Here is a 23865-nt window from a genome sequence, read left to right as displayed (position 1 = left end):
TGGGAGGAGAGCTACAGGAGCAGAAGGAGCTCACAGAGGAGAGTGCAGTAACGCCACAGCAATCAGGAATGAGCTTTGCTGCTGCACTGAGAGCTGTGCCTGGTGGAACATCAGGGATGTGAGCGTTTCTCGCACACCCCACTGGCACTTGGGTTGATGTGCTGGGATGTAGGGAAGCCTTATGGTGTTGTGGGGCAGCTAAAGGACGCCTATGGGAGGGCTTCAGGAGCACTTTGGGGCAGCTTTGGAGCAGAGCCACACCTGGGAGCTGCCTTTACCCAACACACTGCTGCTGGTGGAACTGCTGCTGGGCACGGGCTGCGGGCAGTGATGGGGCTGCTCTGGGGCAGCTCTACGATGGCTCTGGGGCTGCTCTGGGCAGCTATGGGATACACGCATGGAGCCTCTTCCTTACCCCCAACAAACCCCTCGACCTCCATTTGGCCCCCCAAGATGAGGGCAAGATGAGCGTCAGAGGATTATTCAGGCTGCTGACCTACAGTGGCCCCAGAGCCACCTTATAGTACCCCCTGAACAAGCCAGGAACAGACCCATCCCTGCCCACAGCCTCATATGGGGTTATGGTGCTCACAGGGTTATGGGTCATGTGGAGCCTCGGGGTCACGCGGAGTAGTATGTGGTACTGGGCTCATGTGGGGTTATGGATCAGGGCTCCACCTTTGGGCTGCAGGGAACCCCAATCCCCTCTCAGGAAGAAATCAATGAATGCACTCCAGCACTACTCCACATCCTCCGTTCTGACCCCAAACCGCTCCCCACGAGCCCCCAGACCCCCCACGTACCCATGCCACCTGACGTCCCCGCACCCACAAGTCCCACCTGTACCTCACACCTTGCCTTCTCCTGTGAAGCACTCTGCTCCTGTAGGCTGTGGTCCACATCCCCTTATCCTCCCCAAATCCTCCCATGTTCTGATCCGTGTTCCCCAGTATCCCCAGTACCACCCACTTCACTTTCTGAGACCCACATCTGTGCCCTACACCTTCTCCAGCTCCTCATTCCTCACCTGCAGAAGCCAGCCCTGCCACAGCACTGTGAGGTTGTACGGGATCTGGAGGCAGGTCGGGGGGAGGAGAGGCCAAAGGTGGGCTATGGGGGTCCTGGGATGGTGATGGGGGTCCTGTCAGGGAACATGGGGGTTAGTGAGTTCCCAGGGAGGATCTTGGAGGTGTAAAGGAGGTCTGAGGGAGGAAATAGAAGGATTCCGTGGAAGCCCAGTGGGGGACATGGGGTGCTGCTGGGGACTGTGGGGCTCCATGTGGCTATGGGCCAGCTATGGGGGAGGTGTACTGCGTCTGAGGGGGTCCTTGAGGGGCTCCAGGGCTCTGTGGGGGGCTACAGGGTGTCTCTAGGGGTCTTGCTGGGAAACACTGGGAGGGATATATGGGCTCTGAGGGAATGATGGGTGGGCTGTCATGAGAAAGGAAAGGGCAGCCTTGTGGAAAGCAAGGGGACAGCTGGGGGAAGAACAGGGGAACGTCCCAGCAACGGACTTCTTCTTTCACACCCACATCTTCTGCTTCCCTACTGAGCTGCAAAGCTGCCAGAGGAGCTGCAGTACCGCTGCCCGACTCCTGCCTCTGTCAGAAAGAGCTGCACGTGAGCAGAGTGCAATTGCCATTCTAAAGCCAACTCCATCACTGCAGTCACAAAACCACAACCTTCAGTATCTGCTACAGGCAGAGAGCCATGCCCTTGCACAGGAACCATTCCTACAGAGCAAGGGAAGTCCTTCACTGCCTCAGGACGTGAGGAACACAGGAAGGGCCCCAAAGACTTCAGCACATGACATGGAGCCACCAATGTTGGCAGCTAAACACACCTTCTCCTTCAAGAATGAGCAAGACCAATCAATGCACCCTGCTGCTGCAGAGGGCTGCGCTGCATCTCCTGCTGCCACCCTTGGGCTGTCATCGCGCTGCCCACCCACAGCGCACTTTGAAGCGCCGCAGCCTTGCAAGAAAGAACAGAGAGCAAGGAGCTCTGCCGTGCACTTGCTGTGAGAACACAGAGAGGAGCCGTACAGCCCTTGCTCTCAGCACACACACCTCTTCTCTTACCAGCCGTTCATTCCTGCACAGCGCTGCTCAAACCCCTCCTCCATCTCTCCCTTCACAACGCCATACGCAGCCTCTCCCCAGCGACGAGCTCTGGGCTCTTTCATGCCTGTGCCATCACTGGGGCCTGCAGAACAAACCTGGGAGTTCAGAGGTTTGATTAGAATCGCTGCTACCGTGCAGGGAGGGAGGGCTGAGATGCACAGCGTCCTCACCTGCTGGATGTTGGAAGGGGAGGTTCAGCAGCAGCTCGACTCGCGATGATCAAGTCCTCCAAAAGCCGCCTTCTTTCTTTCGGATCAGCAGAATGGAGACTGAAACCTTTTCAAAAGGCATTATGAAACATGATTAGATTATTAAACATAATCATTAAACATAAACAGATTACCTCAAGCCCAAGGAGAAAACACGTTTCAGATTGAAGACCACAAAAGCATCATATTCTATTCCAAGACAACTTCAGTTCCAGTTTCAATTTCATGACTAGCATTTCACCCTCCCTGCTGTGGAAAGGGGGGAAAGAAGGAAGGGAGAGCCTTCTAGCCCCACATCCCTTTAGAGATCACCCTATAGCTCCAGATCATCCTATGGACCCACACAGCCCCTTAGAGGACCACATCCTCCAAACACCCCCTATAGCCTTATATCTCCCTATATCCCCAAATAGCCCACCACAGCCCCTCTGTAACCCCCAAAGGCCCATTTTAGCCTCCCATACCTTCTCCAGCATAACATCCCTCTCTACAGACCCCCCCTGGCCCCCTATCATCCTATACACTCTAACAGCCCGCCACAACCCCCTAAAAACCCACTATTGCCCCATATCTCCCTATATCCCCTCCACAGCCCCCTATAGCCTCCTACCCTACTAGAACCCTCCTACAGACCACCCACAGCTCCCTAAAGCCCCATAACCACCTATAAAGCTCCTATAGCCTCCCCATAGAACCATATAGCTTTCCCAATAGCCCCCTACAGCGTCATAATATTCCCCTGCTCCCTACAGCCACATAGCACCCCATGTCCCCTCTACAGCCCTAAGACCCTCCCTACAGTCCCCCAGCCCCTAAAGCCCAATCTCCCCTTATAGCTCCCCACAGACCCACACTGGCCCTAGACTCCCTCCAGAGCCCCCCACACTCTCCCATATCCAGCCTCATATCCCCCTAGAACCCTTCTAGACTCCATATCTCCCCTATATCCCCACAGACACCCTATATCCTCCCTCAGGCCCCCACAATCTCCTACAGCACAACATCCTGCCCTAGAGCCCCCCCCAACCCCTAGCACCCACAACCCTCCCACATGTTGCCACAAACCCCTAAAGCCACATATCCCCCTCGAACACACCTATAGCCCTTACAGCCCCCTCATAGAACCGTGGAGCTCCTCCCAAAGCCCCCTACAGACCCATATCACCCCTATACCCCCACAGCCCCCTAGAGAACCAAATCCCCCTATATCCCCCATATAGCCCTAAAACACTCCCTAAAGACTCTGCAGCACCCTAGAGCCCCATATCCCCCAATAGCTGCCCACAGATCCCTAGATTCCAACCGCATCCCCCTCTTTTCCCATATACCCCAATACCCCTTCTACAGTCCCCCACAGCTTTCCAGAGCCCCATAGCCCCCCTAGAGACACAATTAAGCTCCTTAAAGCCCCACACACCCATACAGCCACCCTAGCCTCATATTTTCCAACAACCCCCGCACAGCCCTATATCCCCCTACGGCCCCCACTGAAGCCCCAGATAGCCCCACAACCCTCCCGATAGCCCCCACAGACCACTACAGCCCCATATCCCCCAATATCCACCCCTGTAACCCACTACAGCCCCCTGTCGCCCCAAAGCACTACCCTAAACCCCACACAGTCCCATTTCTCCCTCTGGCCTCCCCATGGCCCCTCACACCCTCCCTGGATTCCCAACACAGCCCCCTACAGCCCCATCTCCTCCTACAACCCACGCACAGCCCTACATCCCTCTATAGCACCCCCTGTGGGCCCCACATCCCTCCATCCCCCTCTATTCCCAAAACCCACCGATATCCCCATATCCCTCGAGATCCCCACACAGCACCCTACAGACCCATATCCTCCCACATCCCCCAAGAGCCCCCAAAGCCCCTCAGCTCCCACATCCCCACCACATCTCCCCCACTGTCCCTACACCCACAGACCACCTCAGCCCCAGGGGGCACCGCGAGCAGAGCTGGAGGCTCGGGGTTCCAGGCCCTAATGGGGGCAGCAGCGCTACAGCGGTGGGGGCTCCGACTCCTTCAGCCGCCCCAAATCCCCGCATCCCACGGCGAAGGGGACGGCCACGGGCTGCCGTCTGAGGGGACAGCTGGGCGATTCCAAGCCGGTTGCCAACGGCGCGCTCTGCCCCTCAGCCAATTGGAGCTGGCGGCGCCGCCGCTCACCAATCAGAGGCCAGGGGCAGGCCAGAAATGCCATTGACCAATGAGAGGCCAGCAGGGGCGGGTCAGAGCTGCCGCTGACCAATGAGAGGCCACCGGGGGTGGCTTAGAGCTGCTGCTGACCAATGAGAGCCAGCAGGGGCGGGATGGAACTGCCGATCACCAATGAGAGGCCACCGGGGGTGGGTCAGAGCTGCTTCTGACCAATGAGAGGCCAGCAAGGATGGGATCGAGCTGCCGCTGACCAATGAGAGGCCGGCACGGGCCTGCACCGAGCTGGGAGCAGAGCGGACACCCCCAAAGCAGCGGCAGCGACAGGAAGGGGCTCCAAGAAGCAAAGAATGGCGGCGAGGCGCTGCCGGGAGCAGCAAAAATGCGTTGAGGCTCTCCCTGAAGCACCACAGTGGTTTGTTTGCCCACAGCACACACGTGTGTGTGGCCCCATCCCTGCGTGCAACCACATGCACGCACACACATGCAACCCCATCCTGTTGCACAGCAGTGCACGCGCAAAGACGCGTGCAGCCTCATCTGCAGCTCCACAGGCAGGAGGAGACGGGCCGAGGAGAGCGCTCCCTCGGATGAAAGGCAGTGGGCAGCCATGGCAAAGGCTGAGGCGCTCAGTGAGAGCTTTGCCTCGGTCTTTGCAGGTGGTCGGACCTGCAGCCCGACTTACAGAAGAAGATGAGGAGTTCCCCAGCAGGAAGCCACAAACCCGGCAGGAACCTGCAGGGGAATCGCAGCATGTGTGGGTGCCCAGGAGGAAATGCAGCCCCAGCGTCTGAGCAGCGCCTGGCCATGGAGTGCTGCGGCCCAAGAACAGCGCTATTCTGCCCTTGCCGAGATGGCTTTCCAAGGAGGACTTGTCTGTGGGGGTCAAGGAGGTTATTCGGGTTATGTGGGCTCGTTGGGGTCTGTCCTCACAAAAAGCAGAGGGCTGGCTCATCCAAAAGCTTGGTGATTGCTTGGAAGCCCAAACCCTTCTGGCCTGTGTCATGGTTTTGTAACTTCGCTATTGGTATTCCACATCATAACATCATGGACAAAAGAGAAGAACTACGTATCCCAGAGGACCTCACGGTCACAGAAGGAAGACACATCACGGAAGATACGTCATCTGGTTGCGCGCGGTGCTTCTTCACTTTCGCTTGCTGCCGGGAGAGGAGTGGGTGTGCTTTCCAAGCCAGGCGCCTTCATCAAGTTAGGCTTTCGGTTTCGGAAACTCTCTCACTCTCTCTCTCTCTCCCTCTCTATCGCTCTTTCGCTCTCTCTCCCTCATTTCATTTGGTTTATTATACTTACTCCCAATTAGATTGTATTGTATCGTGTCATCTTGCATCCCAACATCATAGCTAGTAAAATAAGTTCTCCTTCTTAGATTGTTGCCACCGCTTCGTTTTTTTCTCGGGAAGTCAGGGGGAAGGGGGGCCCACAAGCCTACTGCCCCCCTGTCACGGGCACAGATCTATCTAGGTAACTCCGTGACAGCCTGCAATAACGCCAATGGCACCACTGACCCCACTGAGCCCTTTGACCCAGTGACCCCAGTGACCTCACATGAACCCCATAATCCAACTGACCCCAATGATCCCCATTGACCCCACTGACCCCTTTAACCCAAAGGAGCCTTATAGACCCCAATGACCCCAATAACCCAAATGACCCACACTGACCCCAGTAACCCCACTGACTCCAATGACACGAATAACCTTCATTGACCGCAGTGACCCCCCTTGCCCCATTGACGCCAGTGACTCCCATTGACCCTAATGACCCCATTGACTCCAATAACCCCATTAACCGCACTGACCCCCACTAACCCCAATGACACCCATGATCACCCATTGGGTGAGCCTCCTGTTGGTTTCTTCAAATTTGGTACCAATCCTGGGGACCAAAACCACAGCCTGAAAGGCTGGCACCAGTCCAGGGGCTTAAAGCCACAGCCCCAGCAAGAGAGGCCAGAAGCAGCCAAGGGCCTAAGGCCACAGACACAGGCGGGGAGCCCAGCACTGGCCCTGGGACTTAAAGCCACAGCCGGAGAGGCTGACATCAGCCCTGGGACTCAAAGCCCCAAACACAGATGCTGGCACAGGCCCGGGGTTTTGTTTTCTACGGGTTCCCCTGGGACTCCATTGACCACTCTGAGGCCATACTGGTCTTGACTGGTTTTTATTGGGCTGCACAAGAGTCATCTTCACTTCTCCATTATTCAAATAACCCCATTGGGTGACCCTGGTGGTGGTTTCCTAAGATGTGGATCTGGGAGTCGCCCATTTCCTTCGCTTATGATGAAAGCACGGAAGCGATGCGGGCACTCGCTGAGGTCACAATCACTGCTGGGGTGGCAGCATTTCCGCCACAGCTGGTGAGCAGAGCTGGTGCTCTGGTGAGCGTGCTGCACACCGAGGCTGAGCTCTGGGCCTTCCGTGGAACAGATCACCCTGTGAGAGCCCGTCAGAAGCACCGCGTGTGCACTCGTCGGTACTCTCTGCAGGGTTCCTGTCCCAAGGGAGATTTTGGGATCGAGGCAGTCGGAGGAAGAGGGAAGCCAGCTCTTTCCAAGGGCCGGGGAAGTTCCTGTGCACAGAGGCCTGGGAACTTCATCATCCTCTGAGCCTTCAGCGGCCATGTCTCAGCACGGAGACGACCGCGGTTCCAATTGCTGCCGTCTGAGTGGCAAGGTATGGCTGGGCTTCTTCTGCTTGGTTCTTCCTTTCTCTTGCTCTCAAGGGGAAGGGACGGAGCAGGGGGAGCCCTGCTGGTCCTTGGTGACCTCAGTAACCGGTTGCATTCAGCGCTTACTGCTGACAGCCTGGGCTAACATCGCGGACGTGGCTCAGGCCGTCTTTTCCCTTAGTGATAGTTAGTGTCTCAGCACTCTGATATCCCCTCTCTGGCACGATCTGGAACCTCTCTGCAAGCCTTGGCTGCCCGTTCCCACCACCGTTTCTTCCTTTCTCTCTTCAGAAGCGGCGCGGCGCGGTTCCCCGCGGTTGGGAGCAGCAGCCAGCAGGCTGCCAGAGATCCGACCGCGCCTTCCAGCGCACAGAGGGACGCAACAGGGACGGACGGTCCTTCATGCCATACAGAAGTGAGTTTCTTCGGCCCTCTGTCATGAAGTGTGGAGGAATGAATTTTGAGTATTCGTTCTGGGCGGGTGCAGCGCTTCAGGGGATGTCAAATGAGCATGCATTTGGAGTGCAGGAAGGAGCAGTGAGAAGTGAACTATCAATCAGTTTGTGTTTGGGCTGTCAAAGTAGCATCTTTCTGTTTTCTGGGGGGACGTGGGCATACTGGGCAGTACTTCTGCTGCCTGCTGGTGTCTGTGAAATCAACACACCATCTGTTGTTGTAGGGATGGAGCCTGCGCGTCCATGGAGTGGTGCTGGGCAAGGCTGGAAACGCAAAGCCTCCGCAGGTAAGAAGCTCTTGTGAGCTGTGCTGTGGGCAAGTGCCTCTAAACAGGGCAGCATGGATGGCAGAGTGTGCGATGGAGTGGAGAGGAAAGGGCACTGCAGATCCGTGCTGACTGCAGAGTTGGCATAATGTTGTAACAGCTGAAAGGCAAGCTGAAGAAACTGCTCTTGCAGACCAGAAGTTTGTGGTTGGCTGTGCTCAAATCTTCCACCACAGAGATGCTCTTCATGTCTTTCTTGTCTCCTTTCTGCCAGAAGCTGATGCGAGCGGCCTTCCAGCAAAGCGCAGCCTTGCAGAAAGGCAAGGCAGAAGCGCCCAGTGTCGCACAGCACCCAAGAGAGGTACAGACACACAGCAGGCACCTGGGCTTGGTGCACTGTCTCTCTAGTGAAACTTTCTGTCCGTCCTTTCCTGGGACTGTGGACGTTGTGTGTTGGTTGTGGTCTTAATCCCTGCATTTACATTTAGTATTCCTGTGCTGCTTAGAAATGTGACCCCACAGTTCAGCCGAGTTCCTATGATCCATGACCGTGAGCACTCGAGATGAGATGTCCCAGGATTGTGACCCGTTTTGCTGACTGAAAGTAGTGTTGGGCTCTCATGAAATCTCCTTGTTTTTGCTTTCTTAACAGAGATTGGTGCTGAGCCAAATGCCAAAATCTATGTCAAAGTGGTCCAGCAGGTCCATACTGAGAGAGCTTCTCAACAGGCAGCAGCTCAAGCTCCTCTGCAGGCTGGAGGTCTCCCTAGAAGAGCAGGTCCCAGCACAGGGGGAAGACCTTCCCCTGCCGTGTGCCCCCGCTCTGTCTCCAACACCCAGGCTGGATGTAAACGCAAGGCCTTGGAGGAAGGGAAACCAACAGCAGTGCAGCTGCCTTCCAATAAGAGAGTGAGGGGGCCGAGTGGAGACTGTGTGCCGGCTCCAGCAGCACACCCTGGGCCTGCTGCTGCTCGGATCTCCAAGCAAAGAGGTGAGAAGGTGCTGTGGTACCCGCCGTGCTGAGGCGCTTCCCTGTGCGAGCACACTGAGTTTGCTTAGGGTTGGCTTTGCTTTTTCCTTATCCTTGGAGGGGAAAAGAGTGGAAGGCTACAAAGTCCAAAGGCAGTGAGGTGCCAGAACGTGTAACCCTGTCTCTTCCCGTTAACTCTATGGCAGTCTTCTGCACGCCTCCTGGAAATGTCATTCACTGGGAGGCTTCCTAGTCCCATTTCCTCCGTCTTTTTGCTGCCTTCTGCTTGTACGGCATGTATGTTTCTGCCATTTCACTGTAGACAAAATGAATTCATCTCTTTTTCTTGCCTTACAGAAAGAAGACGACAACGAAAAGAGAGGAGAGTGGAGCTGAAGAAGGCTGCCCTCAGAGCTGCCGCTGCACGTGCAGAGGTGAGTCCTTGGTGAACACAGACACGGCTCTTGTTGTTCTCAGGGCCTCTGTCTGTCACACATGAAAGGAAGAGACTGTAAAATCCCGAGGGAAGTGGTGTCCTGTTTCTACCCTCGCTCCGTTTCTTCCCAGGCCTCCGCAGTGGACAGCCTTGTGGAGATGATGCAGAAGCTGCAGCTGAAGGACTGAGAGGAGGAGCGTCAGCAGGCAGCAGCTTCTGCAGTGCGCGGCGTTACAGGGCAGCGCTGAGTGCCGCCCAACTCGGCACTCCACCTTCAAACGTAGTCAATAAACACCAGTCAAATTTATAGATTTACAGAGAGCACACGGCCTGATTTGTCCAGCGGCACTTGGAGAGCTGCTGCACCACCTCCTCGTTATTGGTCTCGCGGCGCTCGCTCAGAACTGCCACAGCTCCGTCAGTGAATGCTGCCGTCCAGTGATGCAACGGAGGCAGCAGTCCTTTGCACTGCCCACAGACAGACTGTCTGCAAAGCACGTGCAAAGAGCTGCTGGGAACACAGCCTGGCCATGAGCGTGCTAACTTGGAGAGCAATGCTGTGGAGATTGCCGAGTTTCCCAGGGCAGCACCAAGCATTTTTTCCTTACTGACAAGTATGTAATGAGCAAAGTTCAGAAAAAGGACAGCGTTTTCTGAAAAAATGACAGGCTGTTGGTCCAGAGCAGCATCTCTGCAGCTTAGGACCACCAGGCTGCCATCCCGGCACTGTTCTGCTTGCAGACAGCGCTCCAGGTTGTGGCACTCAGAGGGCGTCCCTCTGCCGTGCAGCCCTCCCCAGTGCCTGCCTGCCTGTCACTGTTGTGGCTGGGATGGAGCTGTTTCCTTTGCAGTGCCTGCCATGGCGCTGTGTTCACATGCGTGCACCCCATCCCTCTGCACACCCACGCGCACGAAGACTCGAGCACTGCTCCAGCCTTGCACACTGCCATGTGCATGCACACAGATGCAAAACTTTCACCTGCAAGCACTGTGCACACAGCCAAGCGCAATGCACGCTCTGATGTTCAGCACCATCTCTGCACACCCCCGTATGCACGCATACCTGCACTCACAGCTCGAGGACAAAATGCTGCTGGCATGGCACAGCCAACACACAGGCGGTGGGCAACATCAGGAGGAAAGGCCCCCCTTTACGCTCATTCATTCTCCTCTCTTTAATGAATGCATTGGTGCACCACTGGAGCCCCATCCTGAGATGTGTTTTGCTGTGGGGTTCCTCGTCGGTGGGATATGGGGATCCTGGGATGGTAATGGGGGTCCTGTCATGGACTGTGGAACTCTGAGGACCCAGGAGAGGACTGAGGGCGTAAGGGAGGTGTGAGGAAGAAAACAAGGGGGTTCAGTGGGAGCTCAGAGGGGGATGTGTGCTGCTGCTGGGGACTGCAGAAGCCTGTGATGGCCCAGCTTGTCTGTAGGGGAGATGTACTGAGTCTGAGAAGGTCCTTGAGGAGCTATAGGGCTCTCTGGGGGTGTGTTTGGTGGATATAGGGACATTAAGGGATGTGGGAACACAGGCTGCAGGAGCAGAATGCTGTTCAGGAGAAAACAAGACGTGGGCTGCAGGTGGGACACAGGGGCATGGGGTAGTATGGGGACGTAGAGAGTATGGGAGGATGTGGGGAGCGGTTTGAGGTAAAAAGGGGGGGGGGAGTGGACAGAGTTTGCAGTGGTTTCATTTCATCGTGAGAGGGGACTGGGCGTCCCTGTGGCCCAAAGGTGGGGCCCTGAGCCGTTACCCCACATGAGCCATAACCCAAGATGACCTCATCGCCCTGTATGTGCGTGACCCCATGGCTGCACGTGACCCACAGCCCTGATGGGAACCATACCCCCACATGACCCTGTGACTCCCTGACTCTTCCTGCCCCCATCATGCTGCGAACTGACGCCATGTGGCCCATAAATCTGGGATCCTTGCCCCCACCTCACCCTGACCATACAACCCATGTGATCCATAACTCCATGTCACCCCATCTGTCCCTACCATCCAATCTGACCCTATCACTGTGATTCAGAACCCCATCTGACCCCATAGCCCCACATCACCCCGTAACTCTGTGACCCTGCAGGACTCCTATGTGACCCACGACCCCACGTCCTCACCCCATGTGGCCATAGAACCAGCTGCATGCTAGGAAAAGGCATCTCCTCCTCAGGGTGGGGCTGCCCCACAGCTGCCCCAGAGAAGCCATGGGGTGGGCTGCAGCCGTACGCCTCAGTTTGGAGAGCTGGGAGCTGGCCAAAGGGGCCAGGAGAAGGACATGAATGCTTCTGCAGGGAAATACCTGTCCCAGGGTTTGGTGGCTTGGTAGCTTCTGTTTCTGTAAGTGGATGAGAACAGAACAAACTGAACCCACTGAGACCGGGGAAGGGATTGGAGCTTTGCTGCTGCGGTGCTGCATGGCCACGAGGGATACCCGAGCCAGGAATGGAACAGGGATGGACTGAAGCAAATCAACTCCTTCACGGGACAGTGGGAGAAGAAATCCAAGTCAGCTGCAGAACAAACAACACAACTCCTTACAAAAAGGCGTCCCAGACTGGGGCCGTTGCAGCAGTAGGGGCAGTGCCTCTTGGAAGGCATCTCGCGGTGGGGAAGAAACTGCTCCAACATCTGCACTTGCAGCAGCTGCTGCAACGACCCCGAGAAATGGTCAGCGCAGCACGAGGAGGAAGGATGGAATGCACGGTGGTGCAGAACGAGCGCAGAAGGATGGGGAGCAGCAGCAGTGGGATCCCCCTTTGGCACGGCCACCCACCGCTACGGGACTGCAACAGGGAGCTGCACCCTGCCGTGGTCAGCATGGCTCTGTGTGCCAGCTGTGTGCTGCTGGAAAGCACCCGAGCGGTTACAGGTGGGAGAGTGGCAGAGGAAATCATCCAACATCTGCAGGGATAGCACAAGGCAGGCTCAATGTGACAGCTGTGTCGTCGTTCAGCAGACAGATGCTGAGCAGAGCACAGCAGGGCCAGGACGTTCTGACCAGGGGGAGGTGGAGAGTGCACACGAGATAAGGCACAGCCGCAGGACGGAGCATGAGACCCAGCACGTGCAACAGCTGCAAGAAGTCCTGCCTGCCTGTCTGCATAGAAAAACACACAATCAGCCCGAAAGGAACACGTTGGCCATAGACGACACCTGGAAAAACGGCACACCGGATGCGTGGTGGAGACTGTGAGCCTGCAGTGCCCAGCCAAGGGGGAACAGGAGAGCAGTGGGTGCCATGGGAGGAGAGCTACAGGAGCAGAAGGAGCTCACAGAAGAGAGTGCAGTAATGCCACAGCAATCAGGAATGAGCTTTGCTGCTGCACTGAGAGCTGTGCCTGGTGGAACATCAGGGATGTGAGCGTTTCTCGCACACCCCACAGGCACGTTCGTGGATGTGCTGGGATGTGGGGAAGCCTCACAGGGTTGTGGGACAGTTAAAAGACGCCTATGGGAGGGCTTCAGGAGCACTTTGGGGCAGCTTTGGAGCAGAGCCACACTTAGGAGCTGTCTTTACCCAACACACTGCTGCTGGTGGAACTGCTGCTGGCTACGAGCTATGGGCAATGATGGGGCTGCTCTGGAACTGCTCCTCTAGGATGGCTCTGGGGATGCTCTGGGCAGCTATGGGATACACTCATGGAACCTCTTCCTTAGCCCCCAACAAACCCCTTGACCTCCATTTGGCCCCCCAAGATGAGGGCAAGATGAGCATCAGGGGAATATACAGGCTGCTGACCTACAGCGGCCCCAGAGCCACCTTATAGTACCCCCTGAACAAGCCAGGAACAGACCCATCCCTGCCCACAGCCTCATATGGGCTTACTGTGCTCACAAGGTTATGGGATATGTGGAGCCTTGGGTCACGTGGAGTTATATGGGGTTCTGGGCTCATGTGCGGTTACCGATGAGGGCTCCACCTTTGGGCCACAGGGAACCCCAATCCCCTCTCAGGAAGAAATCAATGAATGCACGCCAACACCACCCCACATCCTCCATTCGGACCCCAAACCGCTCCCCACGAGCCCCCAGACCCCCCACGTACCCATGCCACCCCACGTCCCCGCACCCACAAGTCCCACCTGTAACTCACACCTTGCCTCCTCCTGAGAAGCACTCTGCTCCTGTAGGCTGTGGTCCACATCCCCTTATCCTCCCCAAATCCTCCCATGTTCTGATCTGTGTTCCCCAGTATCCCCAGTGCCAACCACTTCACTTTCACCCACATCTGTGCCTTACACCTTCTCCAGCTCCCCATTCCTCACCTGCAGAAGCCATCCATGCTACAGCACTGTGAGGTTGTACGGGATCTGGAGGCAGGTCAGGGGGAGGAGAGGCCAAAGGTGGGCTATGGGGTTCACTGGATGGTGATGGGGGTACTGTCAAAGAACATGGGGGTCAGCGAGTTCCCAGGGGGGATCTTGGAGGAGTAAAGGAGGTCTGAGGGAGGAAATAGGAGGATTCCGGGGAAGCCCAGTGGGGCACATGGGGTGCTGCTGGGGACTGTGGGGCTCCATGTGGGTATGGGCCAGCTACGGGGGAGGTGTACTGGGTCTGAGGGGGTCCTCGAGGGGCTCCAGGGCTCTGTGGGGGGCTATTGTTGTAATAGGCGTGATCGGGGTCTCGGGATGTAACGTGTCAGGCTCCTCCCCATGTGTTAGGTACGTGCCACGTGTACCATCCAGTGGGCGTACACGAAGGGTTAAAAGAAATATAAGTGCTTGTTAGAACTTAATAAACGCCATTTTGCCGCTCATCATATTGGTGTCACCTCGGTATTTGGCCAAGCCGCAGGCTCCCCTAAGCAACGAACATCACGGTTGCCTGCGAAAGGCAACAAGTGGTGACCTCCGACGTGATGCTTAGGGGAATGAGTCGGCTGTCTGCTTGACGGGGCAGGAGCCCACCGCGGAGCGTTAGGACTTGCTGGGCGGTGGAAGCCGGGGGACAAGCCCGGGGACAGAGGGAATCTGCAGTCACCCCTCTGTCGGTGGAGGTCGCGGACGAGCGACAGATATACCCTCCAGAATCACGCCGGAGAAGAGCCTGGGATCCTGGTCTCAATCGGGAGGAGGATCGGGGGCATCATGGAAGCCGTCATAAAGGTGATCGTTCATGCGTGTAAGATTTATAACGGGAAGCATGCTCCTTCTCAGAAGGAGATAGCTGCGGTCCTCTCGTTGCTTGAGAGGGAAGGGCTGTTAACATCGCCCCACGAGATTTATGACCACAGTAATTGGGATTCAATTACCGCTGCCTTATCCCAACGAGCAATGGTCACTCAAAAAGCAGCGGAATTTAAAACTTGGGGTTTGATTCTGGGAGGATTGAAGGCTGCGCGCGAGGAGAAACTTGCGAGCGAACAAGCCAGGGAGCTATTGGGGTTAGAGGTTGCGGGGCCGGGAGTGGGTCTCATTCCTCGTGCAGTTCCGGCTGGAGATAAGGTGGCGCCAGCCCCTACAACCCATCCTGCCACGATAGCTCCGGGAGCAAAGAAGGACGAAGTTGCATCGAATTGTTCAAGCGTGGAGGCCACAACACCCCCACCTCCGTATCCCTCTCAAGGCTTATATCCTTCACTGAAGTCAGTCGGGGAGGGGGGGGGAAGGTCCTTAGAGGAATGTGGTAACATCTCCTGCAGGGCTGATAAGCAGGCTTCGGGGGAGGGTACGGCATTCCGAGGAGGTACAGCGCAACCCGTGTGTTGTGATAACGAGTGCAGCTCAGTCTGTTGCTGTAGCAACTTCCCCAACGGGGCGGACTGCACCGTCCCGCCCCGCGGTGAATGCAGGGGCGGAGCCCCGTGGCCAACGTCCCAGGGGTCCACCCCTGAGGGGTGCAGCCCCACAGCACCCACCCCGTGGGCTCCGCCCATGCTCACTGATTGGGCCCGGGTGAGGGAGGACTTACGAGCAGCCGACCCAGCACGGCCGCCGCTAGCCCTTCCGGTCATAGTCAAGACAGAGGGCCCGGCGTGGGTCCCTCTAGATTCTAAAGCAATAACCCGCCTTTCTGAAATTGTTAAAACAAAGGGGCTGCGTTCCCCAGTAACAATGGCGGCGGTAGAGGCCCTCATGGCCTCTAGCCTACTACCGTACGATGTGATCAGCCTCATGCATGTGATCCTTGAACCGGTTCAGTACACCCTGTGGTATGATGCTTGGAATACACACTTGCAAGCAGTGGTGGCGGCTGCCACCCGAGATGCCCGACACCCAGCCAATGGTCAGGGTCGAGGGGATAGGACTACATTAGCGCGTCTCCAGGGTGTAGCGGACGGCATGGTGGGATCTCCGGAAGGCCAGCTTAGGCTGTTGAGACCGGGAGAGTTAGCAGCAGTCACAACTGTGGCCCTACAGGCCCTTCGGGAGCTGGCTCGAGTTACAGAGCCTACTCTCCCGTGGGCGGATATCAAACAAGGCCCTTCAGAGCCTTTTGCAGAATTTGCAAACCGCTTGATTCGTGCAGTTGAGGGGTCCGATCTTCCAGAGCCGGCCCAAGGTCCTGTTATCATTGATTGCCTTAAGCAAAAATCGCTCTCGGACATACAGCAAATTATTAGGGCGGCCCCAGGCAACTTAACAACCCCAGGGGAACTTATCAAATATGTGCTTGACCATCAGCGCGCTACTCCATTAACAAATGAGGGCTTAGCCGCAGCCCTCCAGCTCGCAGTACAGGCAGCTACACGCCCCAAGGACGGGGGAGGGAAAGGTGTCTGTTATAAGTGCGGACAACCCGGACACTTTAGGACCAACTGTCCGAATAAAGGTGGCTCAAAAACAGACACAGACAAAAAATGCCAGTGGTGTGGTGGGGCGGGCCACACGGCGCGTAACTGCAGGAAGATCAAGGAAGCGATGCAGGGAAACGGCCAAGGGAGGGCGCCTCGGGCCCAGGGCACCTTCCCAAATCAGAGCAATGGGCCAAGGAGAACATGCCCACCATGGCATTAGCCATGGGATTGGGGGACCGTCCACTAGTTAAGGTGATAATGTCATATGCGGGTCCGTGGCCCCAAAAAGAGGGACCTCGAACCACGCTTTTTACGGCTTTGCTAGATTCTGGTGCGGACGTTACAGTGATTGCGGAGGCCGATTGGCCGACGAACTGGCCACTCACCTCGCATTGGCAGCATATTGGGGGAGTGGGAGGCACAGTCCCAACAAAAGGGGCTGCAGAGGAAGTGGAGATCGCTATCATTGATAGGAGTGGGATGATGGAGGCACCGGTGTTGGTGCAACCCCTCGTGGCACCGGTGGAAGGATCAATCTTAGGGCGTGATTTTCTCACGTCCTTGGGAGTTCGACTCACAAATTTATACTAAGGGCCACTGTGTACCACCTTGCGCTGCATTTTGCCATCCCATTACGCTGGAAACGGGAAGCGTCTCCCATTTGGGTGGATCAGTGGCCCCTTCCTACTGATAAATTAGCAGCGCTGACGCAGCTGGTCTCCAGGGAACTGGAGGCAGGACACATTGAACCGTCACTTAGTAGGTGGAACACGCCCATCTTTGTTATCCGGAAACCATCGGGGTCCTTCCGTTTATTGCATGATCTTCGGGCTGTTAATGCACAGCTCGTCCAGTTCGGTCCCGTTCAGCAAGGCGGTCCATCACTTGCAGCTGTTCCCAGGGGATGGCCCCTTGTGGTCATTGACCTTAAGGATTGTTTTTTCTCCATCCCTTTGGCAGAACAGGACCGGGAGGCTTTTGCATTCACAGTCCCTGTACGGAATAACCAGGGCCCAGCTCAAAGGTTTCAATGGAAGGTTCTCCCTCAGGGAATGGCCTGTTCACCTACTATTTGTCAGCTTGTGGTGAATACAATTATCGCGCCAGTGAGACGCGACATGCCAGACTGCCAGATTGTCCATTACATGGATGATCTTCTGCTTGCAGCTCCGACAGGTTCCCAACTACAAGCCCTAGAAGCACGGGTGTCAGGCACGCTCACGGGTGCAGGTTTCACGATCTCCCAAGAAAAGGTACAACGAGGGCCGGGGATAGAATTCCTAGGATATAAGTTTAGATCATCCACAGTTATCCCCGAGGGCCTGGAGATTAAGCCTCACGTAACCAACCTGTGGGATGTTCAGAAATTGGTAGGAGCTATCCAGTGGGTCCGGGGAGCACTGGGTATTCCACCACGATTAATGAAGCCCTTTTATGACCAGCTGAAGGGCTCAGACCCACGGGAAAGGAGAGAGTGGACCCCAGAGATGGACGCTGCCTGGCGAGAAATACTATCACTGTCCTCAACAGCAAGTTTGTCCAGGTGGACACCGGGTATCCCCCTAGAGGGCGCTGTTACTCGCTGCCAGGATGGAGCCGTAGCTGTCATTGGTCATGCACTGGGCTCCTGTCCACAACCTCTGCGCTGGCTGTTCTCAGCACAGCCGGTGCGGGCATTTACCCCATGGGTGGAGCTTCTCTCCCTGCTACTTAGTAAGGCAAGGACATCTGCATTTAGGGATTTTGGAAAGGATTTGGATATAGTCCACCTGCCCAGGTTCTTCCGAGATTCACAGATCTTGCCTGACGAGATCCTCCTAGCCCTGCATGGGTTCGGAGGCAAGCTTAGGTATGCGGGTTCCCTTCCGATTTTCGAGCTGGCACGCCCACTCCAGGTGTCACTCCGTCTTCGGGTTGTTGCTTCTCCCCTTGATGGTCCAACAGTATTTACGGATGCCTCTTCATTGACAGGTCAGGGGGCGGTTGTCTGGAAGAACCAGACGGGTGACTGGGAAATAAGAACATTTCAAGATCACAGTGTCAGTGTTCAGACGCTTGAGGCGCAGGCGGTAGCGATCGCACTGCTCCTCTGGCCAGACACCCCTTGCAATGTAGTCACTGACTCTGCTTTCATTGCAAAAATGTTACTACGAATGGGGCAGGAAGGACAACCCAATACTTCGATTGCCTTCCTCTTGGAGGAAGCATTGACGGCAAGGACAGCGCCCGCTGCTGTTCTTCATGTGCGAAGTCATTCAGACGTTCCGGGATTCTTTACAACTGGCAATGCCCTCGCCGACCAACACGCGGGGCACAAGGTTCTTACGGTGAGGGAGGCTAGAGACCTACATTCTACGCTACACCTAGGGGCTCGAGCACTGTCAAGGACATGTTCTATTCCTATGGCGGTGGCCCGGGAGGTGGTGCAGGCATGCCCTCACTGTAATTCAGCCCCTGCGCTTAGTGCGGGAGTGAACCCTAGGGGAATTGCACCTCTCGACGTCTGGCAGACGGACTTCACGCTGGAGCCACGTCTGGCGCCGAGGTCTTGGCTTGCGGTTACTGTTGATACCGCGTCCACTGTCATTGTTGCTACCCAACATGGCCGCGCGAATTCTTCTGCAGCACAACATCACTGGTCGGTGTGCGTTGCGACATTAGGCCTACCGAGTCACATTGAGACAGACAATGGCTCCTGCTTCATCTCGCGCTCCACCAAGGAGTGGCTAGCGCGTTGGGGCATCACGCATAGTACAGGTATCCCTGGCAACTCGCAGGGCCAGGCTATTGTCGAAAGAGCGAATCGGCTCCTCAAGGAAAAGTTGTGTGTCCTTGGGGAGGGGGAAAATTACAGGGGAAAGATTCCAGTGAGCCAACAGGGAGAGTTGCTGGCTCGTGCGTTGTATGCATTAAACCATTTTGAACGGGGGGAGAATCACCGCACCCCTATGCAAAAGCACTGGCAACCGAGGATTATTGAAGAAGGACCACCGGTGAAGATTAAGATCGACAATGGGTTATGGGAATCAGGGTGGTCTATTTTAGTTTGGGGTAGAGGCTACGCAGCGGTCAAAAACAAAGAGTCGGGAAACATTATATGGGTTCCATCGAGGAAAGTTAAGCCAGAGTTTGGCCTCAAGTAACGAGAACTGAGCGTTTCTGTTGCAGGCGTGGCTACTGGGGAAGCCGAAGACCCCGACACCGGAGAAGCGGAAAAAAACACTTATATGGGTGCGTGGACCACCGAAGACAGGCCAGGACACGGATCCGGCAACACAGCCGTTACTGCACACACCGAGAAATTTGGTTCTATCTCTGCTAATGTGTCTATGTTCTTTGCCAGGGGGTGGCACGGCTATTGACTTCTTGCTTTTAGCTCAAAGCCACGGATGTGAGGATGTCGAAGGGTTCTGTTGCTTCAACTTAAGTGATCACAGCGCATCGATCCATAAACAACTACAGTGGATGCAAGGCCACACACAGAAGATCAAGGTGCAGGCCGATCCCTTCGGTGAATGGTTGGAGGGTCTGCTTGGGGAATTAGAGCCGTGGCTAAAACAAATGCTTAAAACGCTTATCGTAGTTTTAGCAATATTCTTGGCTATTATGCTCTGTCTTCCATGCTTTGTTCAGCTTCTTAAGGCATGCTTAAGAAACTTCATAAAGGAAATCTCACGTCAGCAGTACGTGTATCAGCGCATTCAGGAGCAATTATAGACGCACTTAGGAATAGAAATAGAGTTAGGATTTGCGTTCGCGTTGTAACGGGTCAGCTTTCTATAGCATGGGGAGGGGGAGATGTTGTAATAGGCGTGATCGGGGTCTCGGGATGTAACGTGTCAGGCTCCTCCCCATGTGTTAGGTACGTGCCACGTGTACCATCCAGTGGGCGTACACGAAGGGTTAAAAGAAATATAAGTGCTTGTTAGAACTTAATAAACGCCATTTTGCCGCTCATCATATTGGTGTCACCTCGGTATTTGGCCAAGCCGCAGGCTCCCCTAAGCAACGAACATCACGGTTGCCTGCGAAAGGCAACAGCTATAGGGTGTCTCTAGGGGTCTTGCTGGGAAACACTGGGAGGGATATTGGAACTCTGAGGGAATGATGGGTGGGCAGTCATGAGAAAGGAAAGGGCAGCCTTGGGGAAAGCAAGGGGCAGCCAGGGGGATGGAAGGGAATCCTACAGGAATGCAAGGGGAATCCAGGCTGAGGCAAGGGGACAGCTGGGGGAAGAACAGGGGAACGTCCCAGCAACGGACTTCTTCTTTCACATCCACATCTTCTGCTTCCCAACTGAGCTGCAAAGCTGCCAGAGGAGCTGCAGTACCGCTGCCCGAATACTGCCTGTGTCAGAAAGAGCTGCACGTGAGCAGAGTGCAATTGCCATTCTAAAGCCAACTCCATCACTGCAGTCACAAAACCACAACCTTCAGTATCTGCTACAGGCAGACGACCATGTCCTTGCACAGGAACCATTCCTACAGAGCAAGCGAAGTCCTTCACTGCCTCAGGACATGAGGAACACAGGAAGGGCCCCAAAGCATTCAGCACATGCCATGGAGCCACCAAAGTTGGCAGCTAAACACACCTTCTCCTTCACGAATGAGCAAGACCAATCAATGCACCCTGCTGCTGCAGAGGGCTGCGCTGCATCTCCTGCTGCCACCCTTGGGCTGTCATCGCGCTGCCCACCCACAGCGCACTTTGAAGCGCCGCAGCCTTGCAAGAAAGAACAGAGAGCAAGGAGCTCTGCCGTGCACTTCCTGTGAGAACACAGAGAGGAGCCGTACAGCCCTTGCTCTCAGCACACACACCTCTTCTCTTACCAGCCGTTCATTCCTGCACAGCGCTGCTCAAACCACTCCTCCATCTCTTCCTTCACAACGCCATACGCAGCCTCTCCCCAGCGACGAGCTCTGGGCTCTTTCATGCCTGTGCCATCATTGGGGCCTGCAGAACAAACCTGGGAGTTCAGAGGTTTGATTAGAATCGCTGCTACCGTGCAGGGAGGGAGGGCTGAGATTCACAGCGTCCTCACCTGCTGGATGTTGGAAGGGGAGGTTCAGCAGCAGCTCGACTTGCAATGATTATGTCCTCCAAAAAACGCCTTCTTTCTTTTGGATCAGCAGACTGCAGACTGAAACCTTTTCAAAAGGCATTATGAAACATGATTAGATTATTAAGCATAGTCATTAAAAACAAACACATATCCTAAAGCCAAGGAGAAAACACGTTTCAGATTGAAGACCACAAAAGCATCATATTCTATTGCAAGACAACTTCAGTTCCAATTTCAATTTCATGACTAGCATTTCACCCTCCCTGCTGTGGAAGGGGGGAAAGGAAGGAAGGGAGAGCCTTCTCGCCCCACATCCCTTTAGAGATCACCCTATAGCTCCAGATCATCCTATGGACCCACACAGCCCCTTAGAGGACCACATCCTCCAAACACTTCCTATAGCCTCATATCTCCCTATATCCCCAAATAGCCCACCACAGCCCCTCTGTAACCCCCAAACGCCCATTTTAGCCTCCCATACCTTCTCCAGCATAACATCCCTCTCTACAGACCCTCCCTGGCCCCCTATCATCCTATACCCTCTTACAGCCTGCCACAACCCCCTAAAAATTCACTACTACCCCATATCTCCCTATATCCCCTCCACAGCCCCCTATAGCCTCCTACCCTACTAGAACCCGCCTACAGACCACCCACAGCTCCCTATAGCCCCATAACCACCTATAAAGCTCCTATAGCCTCCCCATAGAACCATATAGCTTTCCCAATAGCCCCCTACAGCGTCATAATATTCCCCTGCTCCCTACAGCCACATAGCACCCCATGTCCCCTCTACAGCCCTAAGACCCTCCCTACAGTCCCCCAGCCCCTAAAGCCCAATCTCCCCTTATAGCACCCCACAGACCCACACTGGCCCTAGACTCCCTCCAGAGCCCCCCACACTCTCCCATATCCAGCCTCATATCCCCCTAGAACCCTTCTAGACTCCATATCTCCCCTATATCCCCACAGACACCCTATATCCTCCCTCAGGCCCCCACAATCACCTACAGCACAACATCCTGCCCTATAGCCCCCCCCAACCCCTAGCACCCTCAACCCTCCCACATGTTGCCACAAACCCCTAGAGCCACATATCCCTCTCGAACACACCTATAGCCCTTACAGCCCCCTCATAGAACCGTGGAGCTCCTCCCAAAGCCCCCTACAGACCCATATCACCCCTATACCCCCACCGCCCCCTAGAGAACCAAGTCCCCCTATATCTCCCATATAGCTCTAAAACACTCTGTAAAGACCCTGCAGCACCCTAGAGCCCCATATCCCCCAATAGCTGCCCACAGATCCCTAGATCCCAACCACAGACCCCTCTTTTCCCATATACCCCAATACCCCTTCTACAGTCCCCCACAGCTTTCCAGAGCCCCATAGCCCACCTAGAGACACAATTAAGCTCCATAAAGTCCCACACACCCATACAGCCACCATAGTTTCATATTTTCCAGCAACCCCACACAGCCCTATATCCCTCTACGGCCCCCACTAAAGCCCCCGATAGCCCCACATCCCTCCCAATAGCCCCCACAGAACACTACAGCCCCATATCCCCCAATATCCACCCCTATAACCCACTACAGCCCCCTGTCGCCCCAAAGCCCTACCCTATACCCCATACAGTCCCATTTCTCCCTCTGGCCTCCCCATGGCCCCTCACACACTCCCTGGATTCCCAACACAGCCCCCTACAGCCCCATCTCCTCCTACAACTCACGCACAGCCCTACATCCCTCTATAGCACCCCCTGTGGGCCCCACATCCCTCCATCCCGCTCTATTCCCAAAACCCACCAATATCCCCATATCCCTCGAGATCCCCACACAGCACCCTACAGCCCCATATCCTCCCACATCCCCCAATAGCCCCCAAAGCCCCTCAGCTCCCACATCCCCACCACATCTCCTCCACTGCCCCTCCACCCACAGACCACCTCAGCCTTGGGGGGCACCGCGAGCAGAGCTGGAGGCTCGGGGTTCCAGGCCCTAATGGGGGCAGCAGCGCTACAGCGGTGGGGGCCCCGACTCCTTCAGCCGCCCCAAATCCCCGCATCCCACGGCGAAGGGGACGGCCATGGGCTGCCGTCTGAGGGGACAGCTGGGCGATTCCAAGCCGGTTGCCAACGGCGCGCACTGCCCCTCAGCTGATTGCAGCTGGCGGCGCTGCCGCTCACCAATCAGAGGCCAGGGGCGGGCCAGAAATGCCGTTGACCAATGAGAGGCCAGCAGGGGCGGGATGGAACTGCCGATCACCAATTATTGGCCACCGGGCGTGGGTCAGAGCTGCTTCTGACCAATGAGAGGCCAGCAAGGGCGGGATGGAGCCTCCGCTGACCAATGAGAGGCCGGCATGGGCCTGCACCGAGCTGGGAGCAGAGCGGACACCCTCAAAGCAGCGGCAGCGACAGGAAGTGGTTCCAAGAAGCAAAGAATGGCAGCGAGGTGCTGCCGGGAGCAGCAAAAAGGCGGTGAGGCTCTCCCTGAAGCACCACAGCGGTTTGTTTGCCCACAGCACACACGCGTGTGTGGCCCATCCCTGCGTGCAACCACATGCACGCACACACATGCAACCCCATCCCGTTGCACAGCAGTGCACGCGCAAAGACGCGTGCAGCCTCATCTGCAGCTTCACAGGCAGGAGGAGACGGGCCGAGGAGAGCGCTCCCTCGGATGAAAGGCAGTGGGCAGCCATGGCAAAGGCTGAGGTGCTCAGTGAGAGCTTTGCCTCGGTCTTTGCAG

General features: G+C 55.9%; 1 protein-coding gene and 2 long non-coding RNA genes across 11 annotated transcripts in view; 2 read left to right on the top strand and 1 right to left on the bottom strand.

Moving 5' to 3' along the window:
• The window catches only part of LOC112531469, a 73256-nt gene that overhangs the window by 3504 nt on the left and 45887 nt on the right, over positions 1-23865 (top strand). The window lies entirely within an intron of this gene.
• Positions 1302-23272, bottom strand: LOC112531483. Of its 4 annotated transcripts, none has more exons than XR_005840472.2 (4): positions 23061-23272; positions 2294-2399; positions 2070-2218; positions 1302-1599 (listed from the first exon to the last, which is right to left on the bottom strand). It is a non-coding gene; the product is annotated as an uncharacterized LOC112531483 (long non-coding RNA). The 4 variants fall into 4 exon arrangements; XR_005840474.2 differs by having other exon boundaries at positions 2082-2218; XR_005840473.2 differs by lacking the exon at positions 23061-23272 and adding an exon at positions 4265-4455.
• On the top strand, positions 6476-8870 carry LOC121107067 (zinc finger CCCH domain-containing protein 11A-like). Of its 2 annotated transcripts, XM_040649259.1 has the most exons (4): positions 6476-7185; positions 7472-7595; positions 7860-7922; positions 8176-8870. In XM_040649259.1, the coding sequence occupies exons 1-4, from the start codon at positions 7132-7134 to the stop codon at positions 8307-8309; spliced, it is 375 nt and encodes a 124-aa protein (XP_040505193.1). In that variant the 5' UTR covers positions 6476-7131; the 3' UTR covers positions 8310-8870. The 2 variants fall into 2 exon arrangements, with proteins under 2 accessions (XP_040505193.1, XP_040505192.1); XM_040649258.2 differs by having other exon boundaries at positions 7472-7922; positions 8176-8393.

Source organism: Gallus gallus, chromosome 17 (genome assembly GCF_016699485.2).
Source record: "Gallus gallus isolate bGalGal1 chromosome 17, bGalGal1.mat.broiler.GRCg7b, whole genome shotgun sequence".
Taxonomy (NCBI): domain Eukaryota; kingdom Metazoa; phylum Chordata; class Aves; order Galliformes; family Phasianidae; genus Gallus; species Gallus gallus.
Note: the sequence above shows the minus strand (reverse complement) of the source record. Positions and strands in the feature narration are given on the sequence as shown.

Coding starts and splice junctions, on each gene's coding strand:
- LOC121107067 (XM_040649258.2), top strand. CDS start 7,132: ATGTCTCAGCACGGAGACGACCGCGGTTCCAATTGCTGCCGTCTGAGT. Junction 7,186..7,471: donor GCTGCCGTCTGAGTGGCAAG/GTATGGCTGGGC, acceptor TTCTCTCTTCAG/AAGCGGCGCGGCGCGGTTCC. Junction 7,923..8,175: donor GAAACGCAAAGCCTCCGCAG/GTAAGAAGCTCT, acceptor CCTTTCTGCCAG/AAGCTGATGCGAGCGGCCTT.